This window comes from Vipera ursinii (genome assembly GCF_947247035.1).
Source record: "Vipera ursinii genome assembly, chromosome: 4".
NCBI classification, from domain to species: domain Eukaryota; kingdom Metazoa; phylum Chordata; class Lepidosauria; order Squamata; family Viperidae; genus Vipera; species Vipera ursinii.
Genome location: NC_139514.1, coordinates 33899530 through 33914733, shown reverse-complemented (window position 1 = coordinate 33914733; position 15204 = coordinate 33899530). Strand labels below are relative to the sequence as shown.

The window sequence follows — 15204 nt, the reverse complement described above, 5'->3', positions numbered from 1 at the left end:
CCGCCATGAGGTGAGGTGAGGCAGGTGGCAGGGGGGTGGAGTTGCTTCCCTCCGCCTGCTAGCCACCTGCCATAGCCACGCAGGGTAAGGTTGCCCCCGCCCAGATGCCCTCTCCTCCCCCAAGCATTTTTTTTTTACTAACCTGCCTTTCAGCTGCTTTGCGTTTCTCCATTTCTCAGCCTTCACCGTGTGTTTGATTTAAGCTGTTTTACTCTCAGGTTACTCTTCTGCCTTTGCATTTCTTGTTTGTCTTCAGGTGTATTTTCTCCAATTATAAGTCACTACTGGTTCCTAATATTAGGAAGGGGACTTCCTATTGCATGATGTAGCCTTTCTTTTTATGTTCAGTAGAATTTCTTTGTTCAGTTTTTATGTTTTTTCTTGTTTTTCTTTTTTGTACTGGCAGGCGAAATCTTACAAAATTATCCCTCATCTTCAGTCATATGCTTGCAGAAATAAAAGCAATTTTCCCTAACGCTCAGTTCCAGGGTGATAATTTTCGTATCACAAAAGCAGATGCAGCAGAATTCTGGAAGAAGTTCTTTGGAGAAAAGTAAGTATCAGCTGTAAAATATAGAGTTGCTAGTGGTTAAAGTATTAAATGCCTATAATCCAGGGGTCCCCAGCACTCGGTCCGTGGCCAGTTAGGACACCGTCTGTGGAGCTAGAGGTGTGCTGAAGGGGCATCTTCCACCTCCAGGCATGTGGTGAGTCTGCAGGGGTCTGGGCGGGGGCGGGAGAGTGGCAGGGCAGAAGCCATCTTGCTCAGTGCAAAGGTGCTGTGATGACTGCACTTGCAACTGGCTTGCAACATCTGAGCTCCACGTCCTTCTTCCTCTTCCTCCTCCTGCTTCTTCTACTGTTCCTTCTTCTGCTTCCTTCTCTTCCAGGTCCTGCTTCCTACTTCTCCTCTTCTTCCTCACTTTCCTCCTCTCCCCTCCCAGCATAGCAGCTGGGCTCATGTTCCCTTTGTGGAACTCTCCAAGTTTGCAAGACAAGCACATGCCTGCCCTTGCAACAGGGGGCTTCCCCAAAGCCTTGTTCCCCAAAGCCCCCAAGGTATGTCTGTTCGTGTGAGGGTGCTTTTTCTTGAGGAGCAAATAGGGACAGGGAAAAGCTACCTTTAAACACTGTGTCTCCAAGTCTCCAATCTCTCTCAATATCTTGCCAGCTTTTTGTGGTTTAATTTGTTGTGTGTGTGTGTGTTCCTCCTTTCTTCTTGTGAGTGGGGAGGGATGGAGCTACATTTCCCCTGTAAGCACTGTATCTCCAAGGGAATCCCTCTCTCATTTGCACCTTTTCCAATACTGCTGGGCTAGTACAGTGCCAAGTTGCTTTGCACTCTCTCCTCCCCCTCTCTCATGGTTTTTCTCAGCACTTCCTCAATGTTTTGTTTTGTTGGAAGGCTGAGTTTAGGATTGTCCATCCCGCTTTTTTAGAAGCAGAAGGTCACTAGTCTAATTTAATGCAATGTAATAATAATAGAAATAAAGTGCATTATTTGTTTGTTTGTTTAGAAAATTTACAATAAATGTAATGTACTTGAATCACCTCTCCCCTGGTCCACCTTCTCCCGGTCCATGGAAAAAATGTCTGCCATGAAACCAGTCCCTGGTGCCAAAGAGGCTGGGGAGACCTCTGTTCTAATCCAATCAGCAGTCTATATTTCATTATACAATCTTTGGTATTCAATTTTATTTCAACTGTTTTATCTTTTTAGTATATTTTATCAAGTGATAGTTCTTCATAGAAACCTGTCCTGAAAATTGATTATGACTTGTTGAATTTGTTTGAGAAATAAATTTAATTGACAGCTGCAGAAGCAATATTCAGGGATTAAAGCAAATTTTTGTGATAGATAATAGATAGGAAAATAAGCTTTTAAATTATTACTAAATGTAGAAGATATCAAGATTTTATGAGAACACATAATTGAATTGGTTTGTTGTATATATTACAGTTCTTTACATATCGTGCAATTTACCTGGCTATGATGCAAATGTTGAAGATATAATAACTTTGCAATAGGTAGTAAAATCACAATTTTATGAATTAAGTGAAAAATTCACAAGTTATTGCCATTAACAACAGAATCTTGAGTAATCACTGTAATGTGTCATCAGTGTTATACTAGTTTTACATTTATATATAATATGGGTGACTTTGGGCTAGTCACTTTCTCTCAGCTCAACTCATGGTACATGTTGTGGGAAAATAGGGAGAGAAAGCATATTAGGTATGTTTGCCTCCTTGAGTTATCTATAAAAATCATAAAGGTGGGGTAATAAATAAATAAATATTTAGAAGCAAACACTTACTAGGAAGATTTTCAGAAGGAAAGGCAGAAGGCAGTATTAATGATTTATCAATTGGCAGGAATCAAAACATGATTAAATAGTAAAAAAGGGAAAAACAACAAAAGACTGGCTCAAAGCAACATAAAATAAAATCAATAGTAACAAAAGCAGAGTCATAAGATGAAAAATTAAAAGCAGCAGTTAATCAATACCAAATTGCAGCCATACTTTAATGAGATAATGAAGCAAACCTTCCTCTTTAGGATATTTTGAATGATAGTCAATGAGTTAGTGTAATGTTAAGCCTCAAACATGAGTACCAAGGTACGGGTAGTCCACAACATACGATCACATTTGGGACTAGAATTTGGGTTGTAAGTTGTGACAGTTGTAAGACAACTAGATGAGCAGACCTGATTTTACATCTCTTGTTATCGTGGTCGTTAAATGAGTTGCACAGTGGTAAGTCGAAATCACACAATAGTTAAGCAAATCACACAAAGCAAATCAGTATGAATACATTCTCCTAAATGGGCGTTTTTTGCCAGAAACTAACAACCACTTGAAAATATGACCCAATTGGCAAGCATTCAAAATGTAATCATGTGATCACAGAGAAGGGCAGCATAACATTTTACAAGGACTGAAAGAGCTTTATAGGCCATAAAGCATCCTTTCTGAGGCTGTGGTAACTCTGAACAATTGTTAAATACCATTAGTGAATCGAAGACTACCTGTAATTAAAATAAATAATATATAGTTAAATGTCATGCTAACACAAATATTAAATGTTGGAGTACATACAGAAAGTTCCTATCTTATCATTTTGAATATTCTTTTAGTTACGGATATTGAAGATGTAGGCAGGCTGCATCTGTTTACTTGAGTTTTGCTTATCTTGGCTGATATAATTGATCATGTTGGATATGGCTGCATTCAGAAAATATTTAGTATCTTTTTTGCGTAGGTTTAAAGGCCATTTAGGGGTAAGAGCAAAAACTTTCTTTGATAAGGAAGATTTGGTCTTAAATTTAATACATTTGCCTAAGATGAGTGAAAAGACAATGGCTTTGTAAATCTAGGCACATTTAGAAGAAAAATGCCTGTTAACTACTTTAACGCATTCCAATCAGGAAACTGGAATAAAATTGTTTTGGTCTGTTAATAACTTCTGCCAGGAACTGGATATGAAGTATACATTTTTGCTAGCTTTGCTTGAACTTCCTAATGTCTTTTAGTAACATTGGCTGTGCTAGTCTCCTAAATAAATCTAGGGTTGGGCCCTGGGAGCACAGTTTTGCAATAATTCCATTCCCTTCTATCAGTTGTTTCCGGAAACTAACACTATACACTACTCTTGGACACCTTGGCTATTTGCCCAGTTTCTATTTTCTCTACTATGTTGAAGAGGTATTTCTGCTTTTGTGGAACAAGGAACTACCCTCTTCCTAGTAGTCTCCAAATTTGTTGCTCCTTGCAATTTCACTTCCAAGTTGATTTCTTGATTCTTGAATACGTTCATTAATGTGCTTGAGAAGAGTGAACAAAAGGTAAAAAGTAAAATTCTATATTTAAACAAGAAAAACCAAATGCATAGGTATAAAATAGGTGATACCTAGCTCAATAGTAGTAACTGTGAGAAGGATCTTGGAGTCCTTCTGGACAATCACTTAAATATGAGCCAGCAGTAAATGCTGCAGCTGCCCAAGAGCCAAGACAGTCCAAGGCTTCATTAACAGAGGGAATAGAATACAGATCACATCAAGTGTTAGTACTTTTTCTAAAATTAGTACCACTTTGTAATGCCTTGGTAAGAGCACACTTGGAATATTGCATCCAGTTTTCATTGCCACGATAAAAAAGATGTTGAGACTCTAGAAAGAGTGCAGAGAAGAGCAATAAAGATGATTAGGGGACTGAGGCTAAAACATGAAGAACGGTTGTTTATGTATAGTTTAATGAAAAAAAAGGTGTAGGGGTGACATGATAGCAGTGTTCCAGTATCGAAGGGGCTGCTACAAACAAGAGGGGGTCAATCTATTCCCCAAAGCACCTGAAGGCAGGACAAGAAGCAATGGATGGAAAATAAGGAGAAAGCCAACCTAGAACTAAGGAGAAATTTCCTGTCAGAAGGCAGCAGTGAAAGTTGCAAATGGCGATCACACAACTGCAGGGTCCTGCCATGTCATAATTGTGACCCAGTTGCAAAGCACTCAAATCATAACATGATCATGGGGACACTGTGATGGCCATGACTATCAGAACCTATCATACATCCTCCTTGTTCAGTGCTGTTTTAACTTTGAATGGTTGTTGATCAAGTGGTTATTCATAAGGGCTATTTCTAATTTCTAAGTTTCCTTATTGTAGGACCATAGTGCCTTGGAAAGTATTCCGACAATGTCTTCATGAGGTGCATCAGATTAGTTCTGGTCTGGAAGCGATGGCTTTGAAATCTACTATTGATCTAACATGCAATGACTATATTTCAGTTTTTGAATTTGATATCTTCACAAGATTATTTCAGGTAATTTAGTTAAACTGAAATAATACTTAACATGCTTTTCTATATTATTTGAAATAGCTGGATTTTGCAATATTAGACAAAGGTGTGGAAGGATGTTATAGAATTTTTTTCTGTCCGCTTTTCCTGGTAGGAGGTGTTTTAATTCAAGGTATCATTTCTTTCTTGTAAATATGATATATTGTATGTTTTTCATAGCCTACATAATACAGTTAACACTATATTACTAGTTCTGTGGTAGCATAAAACTTTAAAAGGTATGCATACAAATTTTTAAAAATTACTATTTGGAATAATGAATTCACATGAAAACATGAACCGATTTAGCATAATTATCTTGGCTTAGTAAATCATGATTTATTAAGTTATAAATTAGATCCCATTTTCCTTCTCTTCATGTACTGCTTTCATTTCTTATTTTTAATTATTCTAGTTTTTTATTCAAAATATGAAATTGGTTTAATCTAGGCATGATATAAATGTTAAGGGGTGAACGGCAGACTTATGAAAGCAGCAGATGACAGAAGTCCTGCTCCTTTTCACAAAACAGTCCAAAGGGCTTGCAGTGTGATACTGCTTTCATCATTTTCATAAAATCAGATATATCTGGATCTGAAATGGGGTTGTTTCAGCCTTGGACTATTTCCATTATCTTGTGATACTATTCAGATTCTTAATTCTTTGCACACTTTCTAAGCTATTTTTTTAATCTGAACATTACTTTAAAATGCCTTACTTTTCACTGTAACTAACTTCAAATGGCAGTTAACTTTGATTGGTAAATAGCAATATTACAGAAAATGTTTTCTTTATTCTTAAAGGAAATTGAAGTGAAATACCGTATATTAAATATATACATATAAATACATATTTTATATATTTCGCTTATGCTTAGCCCTGGGGTTCCATATTAAGAAACTGGAACTTCTTAGCTGTGACTCATCCTGGATATATGGCATTTCTGACTTATGATGAAGTTAAAGCACGGTTGCAGAAATATAACACCAAACCAGGAAGGTAATGAACTCAATACTTTTTGCTAATTTACTTCAGTAAATTATGGAAGGTTGCTACTAGTTAGTCATGTTTCTGAATGGATGGGAAATTTCATAATGTAATGACGTTGGACTACAACCAGAAACTTTGCAGTGAGAGATTATTTGGTTCAGGGGGATTGGGAGGAAATAACTCAAAATCATAATAATTATCCTCATGACAATATAATATCTAGAAACGAAGGAAAACTTGATCATATTTAGCTAGGGATCTCGTGAAAACAACTAGATTTGCTACAAAATGATTTGTGTTGTTATTTCCAAACACTGGTGATAGGAAAACTAGTGACGTGGTGAGCCATATCAAAACAAAAGCACTTAAAATGGTGGCCATTATAGATAGGAACTGGGGGAACAACCGTGTAGTAGAACTATTTGAAAATGGTTGAAAAACAGAAACTTTATAATACACTGTTAGTCTATAGCTGAATGCTGGGTCTGATCACAACTAAGTTAAGAAATAGTTAGGTTTCCATAAAGCTCAACATAAGATTTTATTTATCCACTTTTTTAACCAAAGTGGAAATATTGGTAAATTTAGATTACATAAATATTCTTCTTTTTAATTAATTTATTTTTATCCTGTCTTTATTTCATTAATTATAGCATTGTCCTTTGTTTTACAGCTACATTTTCAGATTAAGTTGCACTCGACTTGGGCAGTGGGCTATTGGTTATGTCACTGGTGATGGAAATATTTTACAGACCATACCCCACAATAAGCCTTTATTTCAAGCTCTAATTGATGGCAGCAGGGAAGGATTGTGAGTATAAATTTACTTTATATATAGAAGGCACAGTTTGCTAATACAACAGGTGCAAGTTACAGTATTCTTGATCTGATTTGATTATCATAATTATGAAATCTAGTTTCCCTTAAAGTGTTCAACTAATAATTTTTCTTAGTGTCCCCAATTACGCCAAACAGAGCTAGAATGATGGCAACTGTGAAGTGAAATCATCAGTGGAAAATGAGGTGCAGTTAGCAGAGGTTCTATATGGAAGACATTAAGAACATAGATCTTTCAATGAAGAACAGGCATTTCTGGAAGGGAATTTTTAGCAGGACATACTAGTAATAGTAATGAGTGGTCTTTCAATACCACTCATTTAGCAATGGTTCAAACTGTTGAATAAATGGTAATTACAATAGGTCGTTAGAATTCTGCCAAATGCAGCTCCCCAGTCACATGATCGCGATCCAGGCATTTAGCAATCAGCCCAGATTTTCAATCATTGCAATAATCTGCAATCATGTGATTGCAATTTGTGACATGCTGCTGGCTTCCTACAAGCAAAGTTAATGGGCAGACTGGCAGTAAGTCATGGCTATGTGAGATCCTTGCTTAAAAACCCATGTAGTCCTTAAAGTAACAACTGGGACTGCTGCAACTAGGTTGTGCTACATGACATGAAGCTTTACAATCACATCACCTAGCAATGGAAATTTTTGTCTCAGTTACCATAGTTAATTGAAAACTATTTGTAATGGAAAAAGTAAAACTGTTCACTTATCATCTAAGTATTCATTAAGTATATAAATGAAGAGACAAACATTTATTTCCATTTCAGCTATCTTTATCCAGATGGTCGAAGTTATAATCCTGATCTGACAGGACTATGTGAACCTATTCCACATGATCATATAAAAGTTACACAGGTATGTTTTTATGTTATTCACTTGGAATGTATGTTCATTCATATTCATTGAGGACTTTATATTAATATCTTTATAAAACTATTTAAATAGCTTAATATATATTGTGTCCCTTAATGATGAAAACTGATAGCAGACAGAATTGCTGTGGTGATGAAGGGTTTTGGGGGCGGCAGCAGTTCAGTGCATCTGAAGGACCATGAAAAGTCTGAGTATGATTTTAAAATCCGGTTTTGACAGGGCTAACCATGCTAAGAAAAGATTCGTCAAGATACTTCAGATATGTTTTAAGTATGTATCACTATAAGCATATTAGTTTAATGAATTTGTTATGCTTTAAAAAACAACCTAAAAACTAATTTTCATTTTTAATTTTCAAAACATTAACCATGACAAAGGGACAGGTATATTTTTTATTGTTTTTATTATTTTGTTTAAGTTTTACCCCCTTCTCTTCTTTCTATTGCTTATCTTTTTTTTAAGTTTAAGGATTGTTCTATTTAAGTTTTTTACAGTATTTTGGGATTTTTACCCATATTTTGTATTTTGCCCCTAACTCTAAATGTATATATTTCAACAATGGCTAGGAGACAGCAACAAATCTTTGTTTAAAATTCTAAAGGAAAAATTCTAAGAAAATATACTTTAAGCACTTGCAGTTTCTGCTGATGGTCAAGATTTTGTATTACCACCAATATAACAATTTTACTACCAAAAAAAGCTACTTATAAAATAAAACCAAATCCAATAAATATCAGAAAAATATTCATTTCTAAAAGTGTTGATGCATTAGCTTAACATAAACCACAAAAAGTATTTGGATTTTCTGAATCCTGAATTAATCTATTAGGGCAAATTTTAATGGACTATTGTCCTTCTATCATTAACAGATGCAATTGATGGTAGGCTTCGGGATGGGATTGGAAAGACAATAGTTGAATTGTTGTTATTTTTTTCTCTCTGATGCTCTGCTTAAAATTCTGTCCCTACTGGTAATGTTTGAATAAAACCAAATTATACTTTATTTCTCTGATGACGTAGATTCTCACACAACAGATTTGAGTCAGAATAACTTATTTTAGTTAAGGTACTAAAAGGCTGTGGGTGGTTTGTTATGATTATTTATGAGCAATGGAATTTTTGTACAGTATAAATAGATTTACATTTACATTTACATCTTGTTTGAAAAAGCAATAATACATATATAAATATCTTCAATAACAATTTGTCTTACTAGTATATGTTATGACGTAAAAGTTATAACCTGAATGGTAAGCCAAGTAGCTTTTATATTATCATTTTCAGAGGCTCTTCATTGCAGTCATTCCTTTTCAGGAACAATATGAATTATATTGTGAAATGGGTTCCACGTTCCAGCTTTGTAAAATTTGTGCTGAAAATGACAAAGATGTGAAGATTGAACCTTGTGGACATTTGATGTGTACATCTTGCCTGACTGCATGGCAGGTAACTGTCTTTCTGTAATCAAATTCCTATGTGTTCTTTTTCTATTTCTCATTCTTTTTTACACTGATACATTAATGTTTTAAGGATACCAATTGTAGGAATAAATCTTGAAATGATAATTTATTCATATGTAGGGAAGTAACATAACTTCTTTCCAAATACTGTAAGCATAGAACACTTTTATATTCTTTATCAGGAAAATGAAGTGTACCAGTAGGTAGTTAGCAAGAAGATTTTAAAAAAACTGTACAAACAAACCTGAGTATTGAATTTAACATTTCCAAGTTTATGTAATGTAATTCTATTGTCTTTTCTAGTAAATCAGTTTAAAGAATACTCTGAATTACTTTTTGTTTGTAAGTAGCTCTTAAGGATTTGACACTTATAATAGCAAGGGAACATAACTGAGCATGGAAAGAAAAATATTCTCAAATAAATGAGTCAATTTCAACCAGCAATATAACTCCCACTTAAGATGAATATTCAGTTACTAAGAATATTTATCTGCAACATTGACTTGTAACTTCTGAAATCACTTAATAAGAAAAAATAACTATAATATTAAGAGCTGCATAAATGATAATCCTCTTTTTTTAAAAAAAAATCTCTTCCCATTTATTCATTGATAGGGATGTTCTCTTGGGAGCAGTTGTGAAAACAATATAGAATAAGAAACACAGTAGCATAGAATTTTTCTGGGTCATAGCATCAGTGGGAATTTAGATTTTTAATAAAATAAAAACATTTAATATATGGTTAAGCTGTAACTTCAGCAAGTGACATCGAAGTAAATGGAGTATTAGGTTTTTCTTCATTAACAGTCATTTCATTTAAAATAAATTTCACTGCACATTTAACTTCTTTATAATTAACAAGCTGATGAAGGGAATATACTGCAGCAATTCAGTTTCTACTTGCCAATGGTTAGTGTTTAATTGCTGTCATAATGGCTCGTTAGAGATGCCTAAGGAGAGTGATCTGGTGCTTTTTTATCATAATAAAGCATCTGTTTTACTTAATAAAATACGTTACTCCCAGCTCCTTAGTGAACACAAAATCACATTTGCATGATATTTTACGCGGAAGGTCGATCAATCCCTGTGCATGTTGGTATCCTTTGTTTTAAAAGCACTGAAATAAAAATACAACTAAAATAAGGTAAGGTGATATGATTTTTTTTTCTCTAAACAAAGGTTTCTTACTGAGTTCTATGTATATATTGTTATAGCCACATTTTGTTTATTTTTGATAGTTATATAATTTTGCATAGATCGATATCTTACCTTAAAGCATAAAGCAGAAGTCTTTGAATAAACTGGCACTTTTTCTGTAACAAACATTTTAAAATCTTGACAAGTACCTGCCCAAAGCCCAAACTGAGTTATATAGGTTGGAGCGTGCATGTATTTTTTATTTTTATTTTAGATGCTTTCATAGTTCAGCTCAACAGAACACAGAAAAATAACTCATTTGTGTAAGCTTATATTAGTTATAGAAGGGCTGGTGATGTTCACCAATTTTTCAGCTGACCAGGTCCAATTAATGTTTAATTCTCAGCAAAAAGAATTTTAGAAATCTTCATTTGCATTATAATGTTTAAAAAGGGTTCAGTAAATTAAATGCCTCATTTATGTATTAAAATTATAAAAGTATATAATTTACATATTTATGTAATTATATGAATACTTAAGAAGAATTGACAATGGTGTAGTTGCTTCTTCTGATCTGAGATTTTAGAATTTGGCATAAGATTAGTCCTTAGTAATATAAAAAAAATATACTTCTAAGCCCTAAACCAGTGGTGGTGAACCTATGGCACGGGTGCCAGAGGCGTCTCTCAGAGCCCTCTCTGTGGCACCCGCGCCATGCCTCGGAGGTGGCAACTGTCCCTCTTCAACCAGCCGCCTGGTAACTTGCCGAGGTCCCATGTGGCCGGATGCATCCTAGCATGGCTGTTTTCCCTTCCCCCCAGCCCCACATTGTCCCTCCTGGCCTCACATGCTCTCCTTTTCCCAGGCACAACCCACTGCATCGCCTCCTCAGCTGTCGGCCGACCATCCATCTCGGAGACAGCTTCTTTGAATTGATTTCAATGGGTTGCGGAGTTCTGAAAATCAAATATGAGTTCAAGGGAGTGGTAGGATTCACCTGGCTCGCACCACTTTGGCAGAACTAGTAGCTAATTTTTTGCTGCCCAGACCCAGAATAGGCTTCCGAAAGCGGCATACACACAGAGAACATGTTGTTCACATATTTGAATCCTACCACTGGTTCAAGGGTATATAAGCAATATTGGTTATAAAGCCACTGCAATGTGATGATTGGACTTAGGAGATCCATATTTGCATACCCACACAGCCATAAAATTCTGTTGTAACTTTTGATGAGTTGCTACAATCTATTTCACAGGATTGTTGTAAAAATTAAAAGGGAAAATGTCTTTAAACTTCTTAATGAAATATTTTATATAAGTGAATTGAGTATAGATTTCTTAAAAGAATCTTTGTATTGAATAGGTTTCTGATCCATTATCATATTACACTACTTTCTCACAATTAAAATGTGTGGTTGCTAAGAGTCAGCACCAACCTGATGGTAATTAATCAGTCAATCAGATAAAAACCAAAGTCTTACAAATAGTAGCATACATCTTTTCATCTGGTGTCAACAATTTCTTTGATTTTTTTATTTAAATCTAGAAATAACAAACAGACAAAATATAAAATATACTAAAATCACAATTAAATTAAACAATTGTTAATTTTAAAATGATAGAATCTAGAAAAAGAATGAGGAAAATAAACAGATTAAGCAAAAAATAAAAAAAATCAGTCTTAATTGTGAGGTTCTTGATGCTCTCTGAGTTTGGTTGCTTTTTTTGCAGACATTTCGGAAAACAAACAAGTTCAGAGACAGTCAAGGACCCCATAGTTCAGTCTTCACCTACAAATATTCTCTTCAGTGTGAATTATTAAACTTGTTAATAGTCAATGTCATATTCATACATGCTACATAATGTTATAGTTAAATATAAAATATTATGAAACATTTCCCAAAGCAATACATATTACTTTATCTTTGATAAGTAAAGAATATTGTGTTTTAAAAGTTGGGTACCGTAAATTAAATTCCTAACATCTAATATAATATCATTTTTTCCAATTTCTCAATATGTTTGTGATGTATTAAGTTTGATAAAAAAGTGGAATGTATCTTATTTAAGTAAAAACAAATAATGTGATAATCTGCCAACTGCCATTGGTTTTCCCAACGTGGTATGTAATCAAAAATCGCTGGCGCTGCTATTTTGAAATTTCTCTCTCTCTCTCTCTCCCAGTATTTGCATCTGTGTTTTTAAAAATACTATTAATATGCTTTTCATTACATTAAGATTTTTCTATGTAGTAAAAAGTGCTAAGTTGTTCTCAGCATTTAAGCATTTTTCATAATTCAGGAATCTGATGGTCAAGGATGTCCTTTTTGCCGGTGTGAAATCAAAGGAACTGAACCCATAATTGTAGATCCCTTTGATCCCAGAGATGAAAACACAAGATGCTGTAGTATTTTGGATAGCTTTGGTATTCCTATGCTTGATTTAGATGATGATGATGACAGAGAAGAGTCTTTGATGATGAATCGATTAGCTTCTGTGCGAAAGGTACTTCTTTTTTTCCTGAAATGTGCAATGACTTTGTAATTTGCAATTATAATTTACACATTGATTAAAGAATTTGCAATGGTTACAAGTTTGAAAATCCGTCATAAGTCACTTTTTCAGTGCTGTTTAACTTTGAACACTATTTAAATGAACTGTGGTAAATTGAGGACTACCTGTAAAAATAAGAACTAGTAAAACAAATTACATCATTGTATATTCCCTGGCTGTAAACTGATGCATTCTTTCTTTTATTTCTTGGAGAGTGTTGGAAAATAAGAAGAATCCTTTTGTATTATTATAGGGAACTATTTAGCTCAGCAGCTTATTTCTAATTGTAGCAATCCAAGTGCTTTCATAAGAAAGGTATGGATACATTAGCATTTCCTATGTTTTCTATCTAAAACCAGATATCAGAGACAGATTCACTCTGATATTCCATTAATTATAATAGATAACCACAGTTGAAGGTTAATTTCTACAATAGAACAGTGAGTTGTGTCAGTACAGATGTTTCTGAACCACAGTTGCTAGTATCTCTGTGTCTCTGGTGACAGCAACTTGCCTAAAACAATGACAGCCAAACTCTGGTGGCAACAACTTGCCCAGGACAATGTTAATCCATCTTCGATAACAACTTGCCTAGAAAGATGGCAACCAATCTCTGGCATTTGCAGAGGCCTCCCCTCTCTGACCTCACTCCATGTAATCCCTTTTTATCTTCCCCAGCTGATCCTATAAAGAAAAAAAAAACCTTACTTCCCACTAAAAGACTCTTCCCTAATTCTCTCCCTGCCTAACTTACTCCAACTAGGGAAAGGAATTAAAATTCTCCAAACTATCCTCTCTTCCTCTGGCCTGCCCCCAACAACAAAAAAAGAAACAATAAAACTTCACCTTTCCTTATCCCCCCCCCTCTGTCTCTGCTTCAAACAAACCGCTCCAAGCAGCCACTTACACACACCCCTCTGCCTGGCCTGCTTCAAGCAAACAGCTCCAGCAACTACTCTCACTATCCCTCCCCCTTTTGTCTGGCTAGCTTGTAACGAAGCAAAAAAAGCAAACGTGAAAACCCCAGCTTCTTACTCTCTTTTCGATCAGCTGGCTCAGAACGGCAAGCTCCACCAAGCCTTCTCTCTTCCTCCCTTCTATTGGCTTCCTCCTCCTTCCCTCCTCCGAGCCATGCCCCACCACCAGACCAATGGCAGCTGCTGGAGCTCCTCATCTTCCTGCCCAATCAGCAGGGCTCCTGCAAAGCCTCTCAGCTGGCCCCATTCTCACCCCAACTCTGCTACATATGATATTGTAGATTGTTGGCATCAACTGAGTCAGGGGTTCCCTGCCACCCTATTTTGTCACCACTTCATGTATATATGTTATTTATAGCTAAAGATATTTTCATAGCTGATTATGCATGTACTGGTAATATATTTAATATTTTAGTATATTTCAACCCATTTTGAATGTTTTAAGATTTAAACAAATCTAAGAGATCTCTATAAAGCTTTGATAAAAAGCAGGCATTTCATACTTAGAACAAACTTTTGAATGGGTATATAGAAGCTGTGTTTATGTCTGTAATAATGTTGCCTTAACCTATATAGGATAATTTAGGGATAGAGTTCTAGGACTTTTCCCACCTAATTTGCAAATGGAAACCAATAAAGGAAGGTAAAAGAGAGAAGCAAATATAAACAAAATTATCAACAACAAACATAATGGTTTGGCTTGAATTTCTTGACTAGTTGGCAATCATGCTGGTTGTTATCCAGCTTGCATGAAGTTGGTCACTGCTATAATTTTATGTCTCTGTGTGTGTTATATACACATGTGTGGACATACATATATGCACCAATATATCTTCAGGAAACAAATTAGTAAACTGAGAACAGATTGAAATTATATACCAATTATATGTTTACATTTACTTATCTAAATGACTCTTTAGAATTGATCTTACACAGTACAGTTCAATATTAAGGTATCATATTAAAGAATTGAAATGGCATTACTGTTATAAAAATGAAATAACTAGTAATTTAAGATCTTTTTTTTTTAAAACCACCTGATTTGGAAAAACACAATGGCAGATACTGTAGAAAGCAAAAACAGTCTTGTTTCAGAAAATGTCCAACTATAAAAATGAACAACACTTAGTTCTGCTAAGGCTTAGTTTTCTATTTTGAAGCACTCCCCAAAAAACTAAAGGTAGAGTACTAAATTACTGACAGAGAGAAATAACTAGCTTTAAATGGTCCAACTAAAGATTGAGGACAGGGAGGTTAGTAAAATGAGGACCCAGATTGTTGGGGGCAATATGCTGACTCTGTAAATCCCACAGAGAGGGCTGTAAAGCACTATGAAGAGGTATAAAAGCCAACAAAATAGCAAACATTAACTGGCAAAAGTGGGATAAAAGGCTCTAAAAGCAGGCAATTTCTCCTCTGTTCTTTTCCATGAAGGAAACAGTTTAGTCAATGAGAATGAGGTTCTAACCCTAATCCTAATACCAAATTTATTATTTGTCTATGAAGCTCTCAGCATAATCT

At 35.0% G+C, this 15204-nt stretch overlaps 1 protein-coding gene across 2 annotated transcripts in view; it reads left to right on the top strand.

The window, feature by feature from the left end:
• CBLB (Cbl proto-oncogene B) overlaps nucleotides 1–15204 on the top strand; it is a 66805-nt gene that overhangs the window by 30441 nt on the left and 21160 nt on the right. For both annotated transcript variants that reach the window (XR_014492446.1, XM_083362028.1), the window contains exons 4-10: nucleotides 407–553; nucleotides 4668–4824; nucleotides 5717–5838; nucleotides 6503–6640; nucleotides 7449–7536; nucleotides 8869–9000; nucleotides 12455–12658. Coding sequence is in view for 1 of the 2 variants with exons in the window: in XM_083362028.1 (XP_083218154.1) it covers nucleotides 407–553; nucleotides 4668–4824; nucleotides 5717–5838; nucleotides 6503–6640; nucleotides 7449–7536; nucleotides 8869–9000; nucleotides 12455–12658 (988 nt within the window). In the remaining variant the exon portion in view is untranslated. The remainder of the gene's footprint in view (nucleotides 1–406; nucleotides 554–4667; nucleotides 4825–5716; nucleotides 5839–6502; nucleotides 6641–7448; nucleotides 7537–8868; nucleotides 9001–12454; nucleotides 12659–15204) is intronic.